The sequence below is a fragment of the Ursus maritimus genome, unplaced genomic scaffold, assembly GCF_017311325.1.
Source record: "Ursus maritimus isolate PB19 unplaced genomic scaffold, ASM1731132v1 scaffold_7, whole genome shotgun sequence".
NCBI classification, from domain to species: domain Eukaryota; kingdom Metazoa; phylum Chordata; class Mammalia; order Carnivora; family Ursidae; genus Ursus; species Ursus maritimus.
Window position 1 is genome coordinate 24314492 of NW_024426885.1, and position 18096 is coordinate 24332587.

Genomic DNA, 18096 nt, shown 5'->3' on the forward strand with positions numbered 1-18096 from the left:
TCCATACATAATATTCCCGAATGAACTCTCTTAATGAGGAAACTTTGAACTGAAGTCCCCATAACTGCGGCTTCAACAGAAAGACAATACAGTGGATTCAACGACTCTAAATGTCGGCCTGAAGCCTGAAAGCCAAACAGATCCTTGTCCCACATAACTCCGTTCTCCAAGTGGGCGGTCTAAGGAACGCAAGCCCTCAGAGGACGCCAGACCAAGCCCCTCATTTTAAAGTCTTGGTTCCTCTGAATCAGATCTTTATGTTAAATATTTCTCAAAGTAGTTCTAAACTTTAATTACATATTCTACCAAAGCAAAGATCAAAATCTCTACAAAGGTTCTTTTTTATTTTTTTATGATGAAGTATTTATTAGTATGTCTCTTTGGAATAGATTTTCATACCCCAGGCCTGAAAAGAAATTCCACATAGAAATCATTCTCAAAACACGTTTTAAATACATGAGTTTGTCTGTTTTTTCTCACCTCATGCAATGACTTGTTAATGAGGAATAATTAAAATAGATTCTTATTAATAAGAAACGTACTGCTTTTCAAAAATATTTTGTAAATGTAAAACCTATACACTGATGTTTATAATAGAGAAATTCAGATCCAAACTTCCATCTCTACAGAGTGTCTAGGTATGTGGTGCATTTCAAATCAATCAATGTGGTAGTAACAAAAGATTTGCTTTATGCAACGTGTCAGCCTAATTGAATGATATAATTACAATCTGTTAACATCCGTGAGGACCAAGTAGAATGTCATCACTCTTAGATATACATGACGATGATAGTTTTGCATTTCTTTTCATCCTGGAATTTGAGCACTGATTTCTCTAAATATTTGGGGTCCAAGGGATTTGAAAGAGATTCCTCCAAAATGCTTCAAAGCGAATTTCAGGAGCTGTTCCAATGCACCCAGCCAGGAGTTTCAGGTTAGGACTTCACTTTGGATGGCCTGTTGAGGGGAAATCCACCCCCAGTAAAATGAGGGCCAGTTGGCTTGGCCATTGAGAAGGTGTTATCCATGGATACTCTGTCCTTATTTCTGTAAGACAGGAAGTGAAAGTTAACTTCCTTAACATCTTTTTCCTCTTCTAAGTTTGGTGTTCTCTAAGTTCCTAGGGTGAGGTAGCCCCTGAAAACTGCTGTGATTAAAGCTTCCAGTCTTAGACAAGGGGGCTGTTTAAATCTAATTAGGTGTCCACTGATAACACGCAGAATTAGGGAAAGACACAATTAAAGGTGCCGCCCTAATGTTGATCTAACTGTGGACATAAGACCTCATTATAACTCAGTCACTACGGACTTGAGACTTCAACTTGTAATCATCTTCCTGTCTTATAAAACACTTGTTTAACTAAAAAGATCAGTCAGAAGAATCTTTCTCTTGGCCCAGTTTTAATGACTAATTCATCCTTTATCAACTTTTATATTCCAAAGTTTCCGTGGAAACTTATAAATATTTACCACACGCAAGGTATCTTCATCAAACTTGGATATTTATAAAACACGAATTTTTCTGTAACTTTAGACAGGCAGCAGTTGTTATTAGAAATAGTTTAAGATACAAGAAAATCTGAGAAAGATAAATAAGATGGCACCTTCGGCAATAGATAAAGGAAAATCTACAACATATCTCCTTTAAATACACTCGTATATACACACACATTCACATACACACATACACACATACACACATTCGCACACATACACATTCAGGTCTCCTGCAGAGGTAGCTTAAATTTACACAAATTCCTTATAGTGTATTTAGGGGTCTTACAGAAAACATCTGTGGAATCCCTTTTTAAAAATAAAAAGTAAGCTAACAACTAAGGCCAAACCCTTTAGACTTGGCAACTAGAAGTGATTTACCTTAGGGGAGAGAATTCCACCTGTGGGGAAGGAATCTGACTAGTTCTGTAAACTCGAGACCAGCCTGGGGGTCCGGGGCAGGGGAGTCAGAGGCAGGTGCGGGAGGGTGCAGGTCAGCATGGAAACATGATGAAAAGGGTGTTTGAGAAAAGTGAAAGAAGGCATAAAGGCAAAAATGGCATGAGTTGCTATTTTATAAAGAGCAAGTGTAGGGAAAACATCCACAGAGATTATTCTAAATTATTCCATTTGGAAAGAACCTGTAGAGATTTGGTTAATCAATCCAGCAGTCTCTTAGCAGAATTGATTTCATTATTATTTAAAAAAAAAAATCATCCTCCATAAGCAGGACAGAAGCTTTAGCCTTGAGTGGATCCAGTAAAGAGGGTTTTTTCTAGTACTTCGCCACCTGCCTACTTGATGGCTGGGGGATGCAGGCAGTCCCCTCCCCCATCCCTCTCTTGCCTTCAGTAACATAACTTTCCCTCTCTGAAGGAACTTCAGCTTACCGCTGCTGGCTTGGTCTACGGTGACTGAGAGGAATGACGTCTCCTTTATGTCGCCTTTGTCATATATTCGTAGACCATCACATTGGCCCCCTTCAGCCTCCTCCCTTCCAGTCCACACCCTCTCCGCACCCTTGTTCTTGCCTCAGCATACTTTCCTTCAGCACCTTAATCCTTTTGCTCTTTTCCTGTGAACCCCCTCTCTGTCTCTCTCCAGTGTATGGATCCCCACCGAAATGGAACTGCCAATGACACCCCAACCAGGTCAGAGTGGCTACAAGTAATGAGTATTTTAGGGCAGAAAGAACGAGTTAAAGCAAGGATTCTAGGGCCGTGCTACCCAATGGAACTTTCCAAGATGATGGCAAAGCTGTCTATCTGGAGCCCAGGGCTGTGTCCTCTACCTCCATATGGCTATTAAGCAGTTGAAACGTGACTAGTGCACCTAAGGAACTGACTTTTTAATTTAACTGTAATTCTGTTTAATTTAAATATCCATGAGGGGCCTGCGGGTGGGGGCATTTCAGTTTTAGTGGGTGCCCCACTGGGAGGGGCTGAGCCAACAGAGGGGCATTTCTGTTGGCTCCACAGGCTCTCTGTGTCAAGGAAACTGGGGAGTGTGTGCAGGAGGGGATCAATAAGGTCAACAGGCCAAGCTGCAGGGCCAAGGTGGGGAAGTTAGTCCGCTCTAGAGAGTTATCGAACTGCTTAGCTAAGCTGGCTGGTTGTAACTGTGTAAGCTAGACTGCTGGTCCCCAGAATGGTTGCATGTACTCTACAAGATGAGCAACAGGACCCACTGGGAGGTGCAAAGACGGTATTTAAGATTCTATTCATATTTTGTCTTTCAAAAATAAAAAAAAAATCTCAGCTTACCACTTACTGACAAAGTGACAATAGTATTTTGCATGCAATTTAGACAAGTTAAAATATATTGGAGGTAGAAAACTATTCTAAAATCAAAATTTCATTTTAAAAGTCAAAACACATGTATATTTAGTATGCATGCATATATATGGGGGCTACAAGTTCAAAAGTGCTTTACTGATTAAGAGAGTGTGATCAAAATGGTCAAAGGTCACCAGACTGGATGCATGCCTCACATTGGAACCAGCCAACAGCACGCCCCTCGTGTCCTGAAAAAAACCCAGTGTTTCCACCCGACACGCACTGCTTCACGCCATTCAGATCAGTGTTTCTCCAGCTTCAGCGTGCGTGGAAATCACCTAAGGAGTGACTAAACTGCAAATTCACCCAGAGCCCACAGAACCCAAACGTCTGGAAATGGGGCCTGGGAACCTGCATGTTTAACCAATCCCACCAGTGACTCTGAATCAGGTAGTTGCCAGACCCATACATCAAGACAGACCCACCAAAATTAGCTCTAATTTTTAGCAGGATTTTATTCTACTGAGAAGCTGGCATCTGAATGTGGAACGAGGGAATATTCTGATTTACAAGAAGGGTAAATTTTTCCTGGCAAATCAATTTGCATCCAGTTACTTCACGTAGTTGTTTGCCACTGACGAATCACAGGCAGATGTCCCGCTTTCCCCCATGTCCCTGCAACACCCACGTGGATGAAATACCCAACCTGACTTAAACCCACAGTGTGAGCCACTACGGAATTAACTGGATGAGCTGGGTAATGCCACACGGCCAAGCCAAGGTTCAAACCCACTGAGTCACTCGGGCCCACTCTCTCACCCTAGCGTTAGCCAAATGATGATAACCAAGTGAAGACACATTTATCATTCCACATGTAGGCACCCCGAAACCCAAAATGTTAACCTGCGATGGCATCATCCTCTCCTGGAAGAATAAGAGCTCACGTCACACCCCCAGCAGATACTGAAGTCAGTTACTAGACATAAAGATGGTTCAGAGACAGATTATCTAAAACGTAGGTAAAAAGGATCCGAGAGCTACTCGTCATCACAGTGGCACAGCTGCATTCTTGGAAGGAACAGCGTTACCAAGCTTCCACCCCTTAGCAAAATTATTTGTGTTTGTAAACGTGAATGTGCTTTTCGTTCAGACAAGCCTGATTGTGAACCTCATTTGCAAACATTGTTATGGCATGATTATCACGAGAACCATGAAAAAGTGGGGGAGGGGGGAATCACACTATGTTTCCTCTGCTCCGTGGGAGGTCCACCGATGAGCAGATATTAATGGATCCCTGTTAGGGTCCTAAGGAGAGGCCTTAGTATCAGATGAGACATGCATCTTGCTCTGACACAAACCAGTGGGGACCTGTAGAATGTCATTTGTTCACCCTGTGCCTTAGTTTACCCCCATGGATTCCATGACTCTGTAACTGTCTGCCAATTATTTTCTTATCAGCAGGTAATAGGCACAATAAAATTAGAAGAACATTTGACTAATTCTTACTTCTGAATGTATTCTTTACGTTTCTGAGCTAGGTATTTCTTCTTTAAGTTCATCAATTCATTGGTAAGTTTCTCGATCTCATATTTATATTCTTGGTTCTGTGATTCATACATATTCAAGTCCGCAGACAAAACCTAACATGACAAATAAAGCAACATTAGCAGAAGAGACACAGTGAGACAATATCCTTTCCTGGAAATTTTTTCTAGTCTACTGCCATGCACGATACAAAACCGTGCCCCAAGTTTAATAGCTAATCTGCTCAGTTCTGCCAGTTCTCAAGGTCTGTGTGTAGGTAAAAATCTGACTCGGGTCTGAAGACTCCTAATCCAGTGACAAACGTAGTAAAACCTCTGCTTAGAAGAACTCTCAGGCCATATTCAAGTATGCGCACACATGTATGGTGTGTTTCAGATATATTGTGAGCAGAGACAGAAAAACTCTCAGACACACAGTATCAAATTGCATTTAAAGCCTTTTTAAAGAGCATTCAGGGAAGTCATCACTAGGGAGAGGGATACATTTGAGGATTAGGGTAAAAATTTTTCTGGAATCATCCTGCCACCACGACCACTAAGTAGGCGTTCAATTAATGTGTTTTCCTGGGTTACTATTCTGCTAAATGCCTATCACCTCTTCATTGTGTTCCTTGGGACTCTTTACAGGTTCTTCCTTTCTCCCAGCACCGCAGCACTTAAGCTCTGAGAAGCAGGGAGCTGAGAGTCTAAAGCATGTGTGACAGGAACGCTGATTACCTGCCTCTTCCACTCCGGTGTCCCATAGATGCTCTGGTCTCAGCTGAGCAAGAAGAGTGGGAATTTACTCATCTGAACAGGGCGTGTAAAGCATGCCCAAGCTAGAAGTGCACCCCACAGAAACCAAAGGGAAGGAAGGAAGGTTATCATTCTAAGGGGCATGTAACAGATTTGTTTCCCCTCTTGCTCACTATTTTGAAAATTTGCACAAAAGGGGGATCTTTGTCTTCTGAGTATTCATCTGCTTCTGAACATTTTCCCTTAATCCCTATGAAAAACGATTCGACTATGCTATCAAGAGCTAAAGAATAGGACTTTCATGTTGGGAGGAACCCTGCCTTAATAGTTAAGCAATTAGGAACAAAGGCTCTGTTTCCAAACAATGACTATAGCATTTCCTAAAAGAGCCCAGATAATGAGGACAAACTGGCAGACAGGCTGAGGACCACCACCTCTGGACCTCTTCCACCAGGGGTCACATTTCAGCAGAGCAAAATTCTCGATTTCCTGAGTTAAAGGGTTAAAATACCAAAAAGCACCTGTGAGCCATATAAGGCCATCCAGTGCTGACGGTGGCTGACAGTGTGAGACAGACATGTGCTTTTCTAATCTATACCCACTCCTGAGACAATGAGCTTTTATTTTGTTTGGAATATACGATTGTTTAAAAGGATGAAAATCATCAAAAGATTATGCCTCATGCAAAATTCGAAATACATCTCCGGATACTCATATGAAATAAACACTTGAGTGATAAGTTGAAAATTCACGTTCTAATTACACTTCTGTTTCATCTGCCTTTTTACAGTAGAAGGCTGTGATTTCACAATGTCCTATTTGTGAAAGGATGAGAACTATAGGAGCATGGCAGCTCTATCACCCCAGGCAGAAAGGCGACGATTACGACCCTCGTTGCGCAGGTCAGTGCCAGAATTCAGCCGGCGTGTGCTACGTTCTGCGCACGCGTGTGTAAGACTTCGCTGACATGCCAAGAATATCTAAGCGCTTGCTCAGGAGGTAAAGCTCCAGATATAATGGGAACACAGTTTTTGAGAAAACTTTTAAAAGGCACGTGTCATAATAAAACGTTCCATCTCCCCAGCTGAGGTTCTGAAGTCACTTAGAAGGGAATTTATGCTCACGGAATTCTAAAGCGATTTTACTCTCCTTCCATAGTGACTGATTTGAGAGATGGTCGCGAGGGCCGACCCTGGGGACTGGGGACTAGCCTATACTTTCCACACATGTACTGCAGCTGGACTAGAATAGCAAAGACCCGCCTTGGCCCAGCGGTCTGCTCTGGGGGATGACGGTGTTAAAACCTTCCCTCTGGGGCGCCTGGGTGGCTCAGCCGTTAAGCGTCTGCCTTTGGCTCAGGGCGTGATCCCGGCGTAATGGGATCGAGCCCCACATCAGGCTCCTCTGCTGGGAGCCTGCTTCTTCCTCTCCCACTCCCCTTGCTGTGTTCCCTCTCTCACTGGCTGTGTCTCTCTCTGTCAAATAAATAAATAAAATCTTTAAAAAAAAAGAAAAGAAACTCCCCTTTAAAAAAAAAAAACCTTCCCTCTGTTCTTCCCCCCATCCAAGTCTTCTCACTCATCTTGAGATCATCCCTGTACGCCCATCCCCCAAATTTCCATTCTGGTGCCATCATCCTCCCTCCAACTCTTTCCGTACTTGCTCAGCTCCCTCCCTCTTTGAGCAAACAGAGACTCGTGGGTCTGTTGGTCTAGATGCAGGGGGCTAGCTCTGAGATGTGCCCTGCTCTTCCTGGGACTGGGGTTCTAAAAAAGCCAGCCTCTGTGGCTTGCGGCATTTGGGAGACCGGCTCCTTGAACCGAGACAGTGGACTTGTCTAGGTCCCTCGCGTGTGGCCGGGCAGAGGCGGGGGCTCCCACTTACTTTCAGCTGCTTGGTCTTCTCCCGCAGCGTGTGGCGGTAGAGCTGCAGCTGCTCTGCAGCCTCGGGACCAGGCTGCCGGGCCAGGATGTGCTTCAGCTCCACGTACAGTTTCTCCTTTTCCTGGCGGAGAGCAAAACCACAAGGGAGGTAAACAGCCCCATCAACACAGGGAAAGTGCCTTTACCAGCAAGCTCAGGAGGACTTGGGGCCACCCTAAGATGCTTCGGAAGGCCACACTGATCACATTCACCGTAGATTCTATCAAGAGTACGTCCAAACAACCCCGGTCAAGGGCTTAGGATGGGCCCAGCATTTGGGTACAAATAATATGACACGTGAGGAAGGGAAAGTCTCTCTCTACCTAAACTTATGATCACATGACTGAGAGACAAGGGCAGAGATGGAAGACTTGGACAAGTGTTGTGGCCAGTAAAAGCAGGGAGTGGGGGAGCTTTCACAAAAATGTCCTTTGAATTGTTGCTTGAAGAACGAGTACTTTTCCCCAAGCAGAGGAAGAAAGGAAAGGTTTTTAGGCCAAGGTTCAGAGTCAAGAAAGGGGAGAAGTAAGTCTAGTTTCAGTAGGTGCCCTGGGCCAAAGGAGGGAGAAGTGGAGTGAAGAGGCTGGGCTCATAGGTAGGCTCCAGGCTGTGTGGTTTGGGAGGAAAGGATGAGCCGTGCCTGGATTTGTCTTCAGAGGAATAGCTCCAGCAGGAAGGCAGAGAACAGAGTAAGGAGACTGCTCAGGGGACCAGGGTAAGCAGAAGATGAAAACGGATGGACCTAAGGCAACTAAGATGGAGAGGATGTAGATGTGAAGACATTCCTGAGATAGAATCAGTGAGATTGAGTGGAAGATCAGACATGTGAGGAAGGAAGGAGCAGGACCAAGAAGACTCCAAGGCTTCTAATATGGACACCTTGGGGGCTGAAGGGTGATGGTAATGGAGGCAGGGAGGCTAGCAAAGAAGGGGTGTTGGGGGGGGGAGGAAGAGTTCCAACATTCCCTTCTGATCATCAGTGGGGTCTGGATATGTTGAGCTTCAGGTGTCGTGGGATATTGAGAAGAGGAGTTGAAAATGGGATCCCAGAGTTGGAACTAAAGAGCAAGTTGGAACTGGAGGTGGCTCATGGCTAGAGCCATGAGAGTGGCTCCATCATCCAAGGATGGCTTTTGGGGTGGGCCAGAACAACGAGATCTTTGGGAGAGCCAGCATATCAGGAGGAAGCAAAGAAGAAAGACCCAGAGAAAAGGAACAAGGGAGAGTAGTAACTGAATGTCTCCCAACCAGGAAATGGCAGGGTTTAAAAAGGGAAACGTGATTTGAGTGGTCAGTGATATCAGATGGTCTAAGAAAAGAAACAGAAGGGGGACTGAAAATGGCCTTGGGAGAGGCCTATTAGGACGACACCACTGACCTTAGAGAGTGTGCAGTAACATTGGGGGAGCAAAAGTCACAAAGGCCGGAAAACAAATCAGAAGTAGGAAGTAAAGAAAGTGAGTCTTTTAAGAAATATGGTATGGGAAGAACAGAGATCTGGAAGTAGTTTGAGAGAATAGGTAAAAAGCCGAGAAAACTAGGGCGTGCACACTGGTAGAACTAAAAGAAAGGGCTTGCGAGGAACCCACAGCAAATCATAATTTCATAATTGAACTTAACCAACAAACAATATAGAATTCCCATTTGTACCCTAAAGTTTAATTGCTTGTAATGTGTTTTCAGATTCTTGAACTACAGAAACTACATACAAGGGAAGATTTATTTCTTAGGCATCTCAGTTCCGGATTCCCATTTCTCTAAACTGCAATAATTTGAACACACATTGATAAAGACTAGTGTGTCTATTCATTTGTCTCTGTACATATTTATTTCCTTAAGGTAATTATGTTAAAGAAAAAATATAAGTAAAAGCCCTCTCAGTAAATGACACCTCCAAGCAAATGGAAACTAATTTTTACCTGGAGCTAAGTATTCTTAGCACTGTCATCAAATAATCTGTTTTTGACAGAGAACATGAGAATCATTAAAAAAAAAATCAGTAGAAGAAAATTCATTAACTACTCATTGTTACCATTTATTTTAGATTTTTCTTCCCCCTGGCCAAATTATAGAAATTTTATCACAAATAACACGACTCCACTTTTAAAAGAATGTATGTAACTTAAGAATTAGTTGGATGGAATAAGATTCTAGAGAAACATGTATCAAAAAAAAACAGTATTCAACATTTAAGAAATAATTCCAGAAACGACAAGGAAATCCAAAAGCCCGTGCAAAAGAAGAAAACTGAATGAACAGAATTACAAAGTGGTGATTTTCCTTTATTGTACAACACCTCCCATCACACCTTACATATAATCTTCCCAGTAAATGGATGTAGCAAGCAATGGGAAAGATGTCAGGAGGTGAGTTTATTTTCTATAGCCACTTAATGCCTGCTCTGTTGGAGAAATAACACTTCTGACAAGGCTTCAAGATTTAATTTGGAGAGGGTAATAAATATGTGGAGAAGCCCATGAAACTGTTTTGTCCATTTCTTTCAGCTCCCCTTCCTCTCTACCAGAATACAGGTAGACTTGAAAAGTAAAGAACCCCACAAAGACGAGAAGGAAGCAATCTGGTTTGGGATATAATAACGTCGTAAGCTGAAAAGATCGTCTTACTCCAAGAACCTTCGAAAGTTTCCCAGGCGGAACACTTTTCAACTGCTCTTGGCAGGGAGGAAAGAGACGCAGAGGAGAGAGGCTGGAAGAAGCAAATATTGCTACCTCGCCTCATAAGTGAGAATCCCAAGGTCAACAACAATGAACGGTGTGTCCCAAAGTCCAAAGTGTGACAAGTCAAAAATCCAGTCGTCGTATAGGAAAGAATCACTTTGCCATGCAACGCCTCCTCTGGGGCTTGAAGACATTTTATAACCCTGAAAGAATTTGGAGGAAATTGCGCTACGTAATTGCTAAAGGCTACGTGATACTATCGGTAGAAGAATGGAGCCAGAAGGTGAAATTGGGTTGGCAGCCAGGGGAGAGCACCCAGAGATAAGAGTATGACTCAGCTCCATGCTCTCCCAACCTAGGCCAGCTGAATGGGCTCCACCCACGCCCTCTAACAGGACATGTGTTTTTCACATACAGTGAATGAGGCCGCCATTTAGCCCATCTTCCCCCACTTCCACTTCCTGGTTTTTTTCCAAGGCTGTAAAAGGAATCAAAATGGATTTATTCTAAAGAATAACTGAGCGACTGAACAGTGAGGACCGACAAGTGCGGAGAAAAGTGAAGAAGCTGAGTGAATTACCATTAAAACTGTTACAGTTTTCAAAGTCGAAAAGTTCTACGAGTTAAATCACCCGGGCCAAGTGATGCATGTGTGTTCATGGTGGGTGGAGAGAATACCAAATGAAACTTCAGGGACCAAGACAGTGGAAATGGGAAGAGCAGAGGGAAAAGGAGTGGGGGGTTGTGGCTGAAATGCATTACCAGGCTTCAGTGTGGATGAATTTTGGTCTGTGTTTACAATAGAAAACCTAACTGATAAAACCAAAGTGAAGGCCGGTCAGCATTAACATTCTAGCTGTGTGTATCATACAGATTTGTATTTTGGGAGAGCGTTCTGGTAATTTAGATAAATATGGAGTGTTTGATGGATTGAAGGTCTTAAGTACGATTGTTTTCCAATTTATTTCTCTCCTAACCCTCTACAAGGGCCAACCAAGCTCTTCAAACATTGTGCAATGGTGTGTATAATAACCCCATTTAGAGACAAAGCGTGCAATTCTATTATAAAGAGAATCTATCTTATGCAACAGAGAGACTCATTAGGCTGTCCGATGGATATTGTCTCCATAAGCCAGCAGTGGCAGAACCAGCTGCCTTGTAATACATATCCTGTCCTTCTTCGTTAAGCTGCACTCATTTCTTTTTAAACCAAATCAATTAATTTGTCACTGGGTTAGAAGCACCATATGTCAATGAAACATCATAAGAAAATCATAAATAGTTTATTATTTCCCCACCAACAAAAGATCGCATCTTCGGGTTGGCATTTCTTTATTTATTCAGAGTTTGTCCATAATGCGCATCAATATTACTTCGTAGCATGCCTCACTCTCTAAATTATTTTGTGAACAGCTATACTGGAAAAAAGCTAGACTCTTACCATCAGGAGACTAGCTCTCGCCCTGGCGGAACACGACTTGCAAGCATAAAACATATTATGTCCATCCTCGAAATGATGCTCCCTTGCTAGACATCCCATCCTCTCAGTTGCACAGACTGTCAGACATGGTTATGGATTCTCTTGCTGCAAGAGTCTCTGCCAAGTTATCCTGGATAACAGCACGGCTCATTATTAACATCGGCTGAGTAGAGTGGTAAGAAATTAATTACAGTATTAGCTTCAAATAATGCTGTCATTACACGGTGACGGTCTGTAACCCCAGGTTGGAAACTCCAGACGCGAAGTCACTCAGACTTCAGGTGTTTGTATTTTATCTGACAATAAATTAAAAGTCTACATTCTGAACAGTCTATGCAAATAGGAGTCAGTGCTATTCTGGGTACAATTCGGAGGAAGAAATGGAGTTGCTCACAGAACTCCTTTCCCCGCCGAGCTACAATTTTATATTCACCGTCTGTTTATATTCCCTGTCTTTCACTCTGCATCTTCAACTGCAAACAGAAGGTAGTTCACATTCCACGTGCACCTTAACACCTCCTCTTCCTCAGCTCGCCTACTTGAGGCAATAACTGACTAAGACGAACTAATGTATTCTGCTTTAATCTGAATCCGTGCTTGGCAAATGCCAGTGCATTGATTCTGTTCACCCTGGATTCATCAATTTGCTTGGGCGTGCGTTGCAAATAATCGCTCACCCGGTGAACTAGCTAATTCCTGTGAATCAGGCAGCTTGGCTCCTCATCCAAAATCACATGCTTATCTATACCCACCAGGGCTAAAGCCACTCACTGAGATGCTTGGATACCATGTACTCCAAAGAAAGAGACAGCACCTTGTCTTCACTCCAGCTCACCCAGTGGGTTCAAGAAGAAATTGGTTTAAAAAAAAAAAAATCCCCCAATCACTCCTTCTGGGAGACTCAACTGCACAGAATACACAGAAAATCTTTTTTCCAAAATGTCAAGATACCATTTACATTACTTCGGTATTTAATCCCTATGAATCCATTCTTTCCAGTTGTATTATGAGCCTTTAAGGTCAGAACTATGACAGATCTTTCTACGTGTCCTTCATACCTGCTATTGTGTTCTACTCATTGTAGATGCTCGGTAATTTTGTGGCTTGCAATTATATTGTCAGCAAACTATGTCCATCATATTTTAGTAATACACATCAACAGAGGTGAGATATATTTATGTTGAGAACTTTCACTTTAATTAGATCACTGGGTCACAACTCCCAGTTAGCCGAACTTATATAATTCACCCTAATGAGCCAGTTGGTCCTATAAATCATATACATTTGAGTGAAACGTTTTCATCACGCGTGTTTTGTATAACTCATGAAAACACTTGATATACAACCTTGATCTCTTAGTAAAAGGTTTATAGCAGTTTCTGATAGTGCAAGCGGTTTCAAATGCCTTTTTTAACTCATAAGACTGGCAAAAGTCTTCACATTAATTGGCTCTGAATCTCTGCTTGTAGGGGCGTGTGCATACGGACACATGAAAATGCAAGCTTAACTCTGAAACTAAATAATGTGTGGACTTCTTAAACAGCCTCCTTAAACACAAGAATTCTAATTGCACACAGAACTCTTTTCTACAGTTTAAAAAAATGCATTACATTTTTGCCTATTTGTTTGGTTTTAGTTTGTTTTCCACCTTCCCACCCCCATCCATAATCCTTAACAGAGGACTAAAGCCAAATTTAAAAGTTTAAGTAAAACTGCTTCCCTCTTTATATGAAGGCAACTCCAGAGCACTGCCTAATTTATCTAGAAATGCTTCTTTTCGTTAGTAGGAAAATAAATGAGAAACTCTGTAAACATATTACATTTCTATCTAGCTTTAGGAAAGGGAAAATAATGGCTGATACCTTGGGGCTTTCTTGTTTATTAGCTTTATAACGAAAATGTCAGCTAACCTGAACTCTGGACCTATCTTGTTTATGATGTCATGAAGTGGTAAAGCCCCCTGGAGAGGCTGGGAGATGCAGGATTTGGGGATGAAACAGAATTACACAGCTGAGTTCCTCATGAGCAGGAAACTGCTTGGTTACACAGTGGTTCTTGGCTCTGGATGTAGACGATTAAGTGTTTTATGAGGCATAGGAGAAATCTGCACGCACTAACCTTTACCATTTTTGTAATAATAGGAAAAATGCTTCTGGTACTTTCTGATAGAAACAGCACAAACTTTCTTGAGAGATCTCTTTGCAACGGGTTTTGTTCTCAAATGCAAATATATGTTTGCGAAGTCCTGGACAGGGTCTATAATTGCTTAGATCGACCTGAACTTCATTACTGAGACTGCTGGCTGGTTTTACCCTTGTACCTTACCTCACAACTTCACGTATGTGAAGAATTTGCACATATTAAGTCAGGATGGTGTTGGCTTTTCTTAAAACCTCTAATGAAACAGGTCTAGAAAAATTCAAGTCCACTGAGGTCTTACTCAGTGCCAGCACGACGCATATGATTGTGCTAGTTTCATACAAAGATAGATAAGGTCCAAACTTCAAGGAGCTCACTTTTTGGCAGAAGAAAAACAAATAACTAAGTCATAAAATAAGCCCAAGTCTTGCCAGGTCCCCAGAGAGGTGCTAGGAGTGCTGGGTAGTGGGTAGGTTCAGAAGTAGAGACGATACTCATTTGATGGACTGCGGAGAGGGGGAGATTTCAGATGGGTCTCAGTGGGGACAGTAGTCATAGCGGTAATACTTGTATTCATGAATTAGAGAAGAGCCTCACTGCCAAAGGACAGATTGAATAGATAAAGCCACTTGAAGTCGATCCACTGAGAATAGGATCAATTTTCCTAATAAATAGTACAGAAAAAGTTTGAGATTTTTTTCCTTGAAAAACGGATCTAAAATTCATTTTAGGAGTTTCTTTAATTTTTGAGTATTTTGTCTTATAATTTTAAAATTTGCATTTTAATTGTAATAAAGTACAATTAGGATGAATTAAAATTATTGGGTTTGGGGGGCACCTGGCTGTCTCGTTTGGAAGAGCACCCAACTCTTGATCTCAGAGTCATGATTTCAAGCCCCACACTGGGTGTAGAGATTACTTAAATAAATAAACTTAAAAAAATTAGTGGGTTTTTTTTTTAAGATTTATTTATTTATTTATTTATTTGAGGGGTGGGGGGAAAAGGGCAGAGGGAGAGAAAAAGAGAATCCTAAGCAGACTCTGCGCTGAGCACGGAGCCAATACAGGGCTCGATCTCACAACCCTGAGATCACAACCTGAGCCAGAACCCAGAGCGAGACGCTTAACCGACTGTGCCACTCAGGCGCCTCAGGGTTTGTTTGTTTGTTTTTTTTACATAGCTAACAATATTATGGTGCAATTTTACTTCTTTCATATATCTGACTTCTGCAGTACAACAGTTTTTAAATTTTTTATTATGTAACAGCCATACAAAAGAACATATAGCATATATAACTATAAAGCATCATAAGAAAATGAATGCTCATGATGAATCCATCACCCAACTTACGAAATAGAACATCAATACCTGACAGCATCCGTGCATTCCCTTCTCCATCCCATCCCCGTGCCTACACAACTGCCCCCATCAGCCAAGGTAAGCACCATCCGAACCCTGCTGTTGTCACTCCCTTGAGTTTTCCAGAGAGTTTTATCATACATCTATTATTCAATTTTGCTTTGCTTTGAGCTTTATAAAAATACATCCCAGCATACTTAGTTTCCTTGACTTGCTTGTTCTACTCAACATAATTGGTAAAAGATTTATTGACGCCGTTGTGCGCTTCCGTGTTCTGTATTTTATCTGATACTCTGTTGGGTGAAAATCCCACAGTTTACGCATTCTCCTGCCAGTGGGCATTTGGATTGTTTCCAGGGTTTTGTTTTTATCAACAATGTTGCCATGAACATTCTCCTGCATGTTCCCTAGTCCCCAGTTACAAGTCTTCCCAGCATGCAGACCTAGGAGCGGGATGGCTGAACCTTAAGCAACATAAATGTTCAACTTTGTAGGAGAATGTAAAAATGATTTTCCAAAGTGTGCTCTAAAAATTCCCACTGGTCTGCATCGTTGCTATTGCTCAGTGTCACCAGGCATCCCCAAGCAGAGGACCCAACTAAGCCATGTCGAGAGTCCTATCTGCTGAAATTATGAAATAATGTGTATTAAGCTGCCAAATGGGTGGTAATTTAAAGCCAAGCAATAATAACTAATATAGACATCATACCTTTTGTCCCTCTAGAAATAGTAAAACAGTATCTCAATGCGGTCATACATTTTATTTCCCTTCTTATAAAATAAGGTTAAGCATTTTTTTCAAGTGTCTTCATCATTTGTGTTTCCTCTTCCGAGAAATGCCTGTTTCACACACATTGTTTTCCTATTTTCTACCGTTGTCTTTTTCTTACTGATTTATAATTCTTTGTATATTCTGGATAAAGACATATAAAGTTTGTGCCTTGCTTTCTTTACGACTTCTTTTGAGGAGCAGACTTTCTTAATGATAATGTAGTAAGATTTATCCATAATTTCTTTTATGGTTAATGCTTTTTGTATCTTAGTTAAGTACTCGGGCCAATTATTTTTAAAAGACTTCCGTTAGCGGAAATATTCAAAGCCTTCATTAATTTCTCCCAAATCCCCTCTTAATCCTTTGATATTTAAAACATTCTGTTTTGAGGTACCTACACTTATAATTGTTTGATTTTCTCTTTTCCTGCCAGATGCTGCTTTGCCATTGCCTTTGATAGGATTCTAGAATTTTTCTAATATCACTTGCATTGACTTCAAGTGATCTGGCATCCTTTGCAAAGCTTACAATTGCTTTGCATTGTATTTGAATGTCTTGTTGGCTGATAATAACAGTGGACAATCCTACTGAAAAAGAGAGACCAACGATATCAAGATGGGCAGGAGTTAGTCACATGATGCTGGTAGGGATGTCTAAGTATAGGTAACAGTCACATAAATGGCAAGCTCTTTAGTAAATATATTTATGTTATGAAAATATTCATTTTCCTGCGTAATCTCAGAATTTGGGAGAACTGGACAAGAAATACTGGAAAAGAATAACAGAAGCTGCCCCAGCAGCTCTGTCTACAGAACAGGTACTATGGATGCGTCAGGCCTGGTGCTCAGCTCAAATGTGGCATTTCCTTTTTTTTTAAGATTTTATTTATTTATTTATTTGAGAGAGAGAGAGAGAGGAAAGAGAGAGCACTAGTGGGAGGGATGAGCAAAGGGAGAGGGATAAGCAGACTCCCTACTGAGCAGGGAGCTTGACATGGGGCTCAATCTCAGGACCCCGGGATCGTGACCTGAGCCGAAGGCAGACACTTAACCGACTGAGCCACCCAGGCGCCCCTCAAATGTGGCATTTCAATAAATCATCGCAACAAACCTGAGAATTGATTATTATCCCTATATTCCAGATGAGAGAGTTGAGGCTTGGAAGTGTCAGTGACTTACCTAAATAAAACAACTAGAAAGTGGCAGAACCAAGATATGAACCTATATAAAATAGAACATTTCAAAGATTGAGATAAACATATATTATACCTATATGTGTGTATATATACACAGATTCAGATATAGGTAGATATGTACAAATATGTGTTTATATGTGTGTGTGTGTATATATATATATGTATGTATATATATATGTATATATATATATATATATATATATATATGCATGTGTGTATATCTCTCCATCCTTGTCCTTAAGCATTATTCACACTGCTTCCTATAGCAAGTGGAAAGAAAAAGAAGGGAAGAATATAAACAAAAGTATAAAGGTAAGGAGGTGAGAGCATAAAAGCATCCAGTAAGCCTGCAGTATATGCAAGGACAGTTGCAAGTGACTATCTTACTAGACTAGAAAAGATGACTATAGGGGCGCCTGGGTGGCACAGCGGTTAAGCGTCTGCCTTCGGCTCAGGGCGTGATCCCGGCGTTATGGGATCGAGCCCCACATCAGGCTCCTCTGCTATGAGCCTGCTTCTTCCTCTCCCACTCCCCCCGCTTGTGTTCCCTCTCTCGCTGGCTGTCTCTATCTCTGTCAAATAAATAAATAAAATCTTTAAAAAAAAAAAAGATGACTATGTGTGTCTTGAATGATAGACAGATGAGTTTGCTTTCAACACAATAGGCAGGAGGAAACCATGGAGGGTTTCTTGGTGAATAATATGTTAATAACATTAATATATTATAATATATTATATACATGTACTACTCTAATAATTTATAAGACACATGTAAAATAGAGCATTTTAAAGACTGAGATTAAAATGTGCATATATGTAGAAGTTCCAATATTTTCTTCCAACACTCAGTAGATTGTCTTAGGTGCTCTACATTGGAGAACACTGGTCTAAGATAATAGAAGTCAGGACCTACATCAGAAGAGTGGCTGGGGGACAAACCATGTAAGGTTAGAAACAGATGCAAGAGCATGGGGAGATGCAATTTACTTGACTCAGGAACTGA

The 18096-nt window shown here is 41.5% G+C and overlaps 1 protein-coding gene across 1 annotated transcript in view; it reads right to left on the minus strand.

Moving 5' to 3' along the window:
- Positions 1–325: 325 nt before the first annotated feature.
- The window catches only part of CFAP58 (cilia and flagella associated protein 58), a 98140-nt gene continuing 80369 nt past the window's right edge, over positions 326–18096 (minus strand). Inside the window, exons 17-19 of the mRNA XM_040624327.1 lie at positions 7432–7551; positions 4775–4908; positions 326–1047 (exon numbers count right to left, since the gene is read on the minus strand). Coding sequence (XP_040480261.1) covers positions 936–1047; positions 4775–4908; positions 7432–7551 — 366 coding nt within the window. The 3' untranslated portion in view covers positions 326–935. The remainder of the gene's footprint in view (positions 1048–4774; positions 4909–7431; positions 7552–18096) is intronic.